General features: G+C 34.0%; 1 protein-coding gene across 1 annotated transcript; it reads left to right on the top strand.

The window, feature by feature from the left end:
• Positions 1 to 343: 343 nt before the first annotated feature.
• Positions 344 to 2,143, top strand: LOC147390679 (myosin heavy chain-like protein). The gene is made up of 2 exons (XM_086459792.1): positions 344 to 493; positions 1,166 to 2,143. The coding sequence occupies exons 1-2, from the start codon at positions 403 to 405 to the stop codon at positions 1,948 to 1,950; spliced, it is 876 nt and encodes a 291-aa protein (XP_086315918.1). The 5' UTR covers positions 344 to 402; the 3' UTR covers positions 1,951 to 2,143.
• Positions 2,144 to 2,561: the final 418 nt, after the last annotated feature.

Genomic DNA, 2,561 nt, shown 5'->3' with positions numbered 1-2,561 from the left:
CCTAGACGTTACATGTAAGCAAATATGATTCGACAGACAAAGTCAAAAGAGAATACCAATCAATCAAACCAACGCACGAAATATGGCACCAGCTGTTGTGTAGGAAGGTCAGATCCAATGAAAAAGTCAATCATTCCCCAATAGTTTCGGAAAAATAACGATCTTCTCACAACGAGAAACAATAGCTAACAAGAGGAGCTAAGAATATCCAGACGAAGGAGAAGAGATAACTCTAAAGCTACTATTTCTATTTTATTTTTTTTATATCCTTTTTGGATCTCTCTCTAATTATTATTAAAAAAAAAAAACAACCCATCTTTCTTCTCATCTTCATCTTATTTTCATGACCATCCTTTGAATTTTTTATTTTTTTTTTTTGAAATTTTCTAAATCAACATTATAATGAGTAAGACTCGAGTGAGTTCATCTCCTGATTTACTTCTTCCGTCTTCATCGAGCAATCACGACGGTCCATATGATTCATCTCTAGAAGGTGATTGATCTATCTTGTTCAAATTTTTTTTATTTTTTTTAGAGATTATTTTGATTAAAAATGATTGAATTTTTTTTTTGTTGGATTGTTCAAAATAGAGATATATATTTGTGATTGACCATCTGTTTATACACTTTTCGATTGAGAATAACATGTTTGATGATAAATTAGTTTTTGAGTGTTCTAGACATCCCTCCAAGTTTTGAAGAACATTTGTGATACCCCCATATGTTTTCAAATTGATCATATATCCCCTTAGAATTCAATGTTATGGTGTAGAAAAATTAATAAAAAATTACTTGAATACCCTCATCTTTAACCTATATCAAATCTTAAGGCAAGATAGGATTTTTTGAAAAATAGAAAATAATAAAATTGTGTTGAAAAATCTAAGTATTATCTACAAAGGGTTAAGGTGAAGTTGAAAATAATGGATGAAAATAAAGTTAAATTGATTAAAAGAAATTTACGTATTGTAAGACCTGAAATAGCTTGAAAAAGATGGATTTCCAAGGTCCTTCTTGGCTAGAGGTTGAAGATGATGAAATTTAGGTTATTTAGCATTAGTTTAAATAATCACCCTTATTTTTTATCTCAAAAGTTTGAAATTACTTATCGAATCTTGTTCCCCCATTCAATTATGTCTGATTAATTTCATACCTTTCTATGTAGGCGTGGCGGCGAATGTTAAGTTATTGTTGAAATTAATACAAGATCAAAATGATGCATGCACCAAAGACAATGACAAACGTAAAATGCTACGAGTTGCGGGAATGCTCACCATTCTTGACAACATTAAAGTGCGAATTCAAAAGACGCAATCTTTTGGCATGAAAAGGGAAGCGGAGCTGCGACGATGCAACACCGAAGTTAGGCCGAGCTGTGTACCAAGAGAAAAGAAGCCACAAGAACAAATAACAGATGAGAGACAAAGATTACGAAATGAACTCAACGCAAGCTTAGCGGCAAGGAAGAGCCTTGAGAGGATGTTCTCAAGCTTGGGGAAAGAGAAGGAGATTATGGAGATCGAACTTGCACGAAAGGTTCACGAATTGGATGGAATGGAGGAGCACCTTAATGATCTAAAAGTGCAAAACGAGATGTTGTTGGCTAAGGTTCAAGCTTGTGCAAATGAACACAAGGAGAAGTCTTGTAAAGAAGATGGTCAAGGTATTATAGCTCTCCAAGAGCGAAATAAAGTGCTTTCGGAGCAACTCCTTAAGTCCTTAGATGGGTATCGATCGTTAAAAAGGAAATTGAAGGAAGCGCATGAAGAGAAAGCAAGTAATCAAGCAAAGATGATGGAAATGGCAGAGGAGTCTACGGCCATCCTCAATCGCATTCATGATTTTCGACAACGAATTAAGAAAATGAAAATACCACGAATGGAGATCGAAGAAGATCTGTCTGTATTGGAGCATATGTTCCAATGCTTTGAGATGAAGCTTAAAGAATAATGACTCAAAGTGAAGTGATGATTCCATGCTAGCAATGCATGATTAAAGGCTGGAAAGCCGACCAGATTTTCCAAGAAGGTTTAGGGTGATTTGAAATCCATTGAAATTTTATTTTACTTTCTTTACTTCAGATGGATTGGGATGGAGAAACCGATTTCTGATTTTGTAAAATTTTAATAAAATGCAAAACAATTTTATTGTGTTTCTTATACTTGGTTATGCTGCAAATTCATTCTGTACGCATGAAACTAAAGTTCAAATTCATGTTGATGGAGAAGTTCCTCCGGTACCTCCAAACGAACTCGATACACCAATTCATACAAGCTTCACTGCAAATCTTCTTGTGTGTATATATATATATATATATGTTCCATCTCCGGACCTTAATGTGATGGGAAATGAGTCAATGCTACCATCATTTAGGGCATCATATTCCTTGAAAATCGATATGATTTATTCAACGTCTAAAGTCACGAATGAATGGAATTTGGAATCGTGCAATAATCTAATCAATAGAAACAAAAGTAAATGGGCATAAATTGCGCACCTTTTGCATCACCAAATCCTTGATCTTTTATTAGACATGATAGATCTAAACTTTGTCAATATTG

Source organism: Akebia trifoliata, chromosome 11, assembly GCF_017979445.1.
Source record: "Akebia trifoliata isolate Shusen 1 chromosome 11, ASM1797944v1, whole genome shotgun sequence".
Taxonomy (NCBI): Eukaryota; Viridiplantae; Streptophyta; class Magnoliopsida; order Ranunculales; family Lardizabalaceae; genus Akebia; species Akebia trifoliata.
Note: the sequence above shows the minus strand (reverse complement) of the source record. Positions and strands in the feature narration are given on the sequence as shown.

Bases quoted from the DNA above. Each gene is read 5' to 3' on its own strand.
- LOC147390679 (XM_086459792.1), top strand. From the start codon at position 403: ATGAGTAAGACTCGAGTGAGTTCATCTCCTGATTTACTTCTTCCGTCT. The intron at 494-1,165 runs GTGATTGATCTA...CTTTCTATGTAG, and splicing joins ATATGATTCATCTCTAGAAG to GCGTGGCGGCGAATGTTAAG.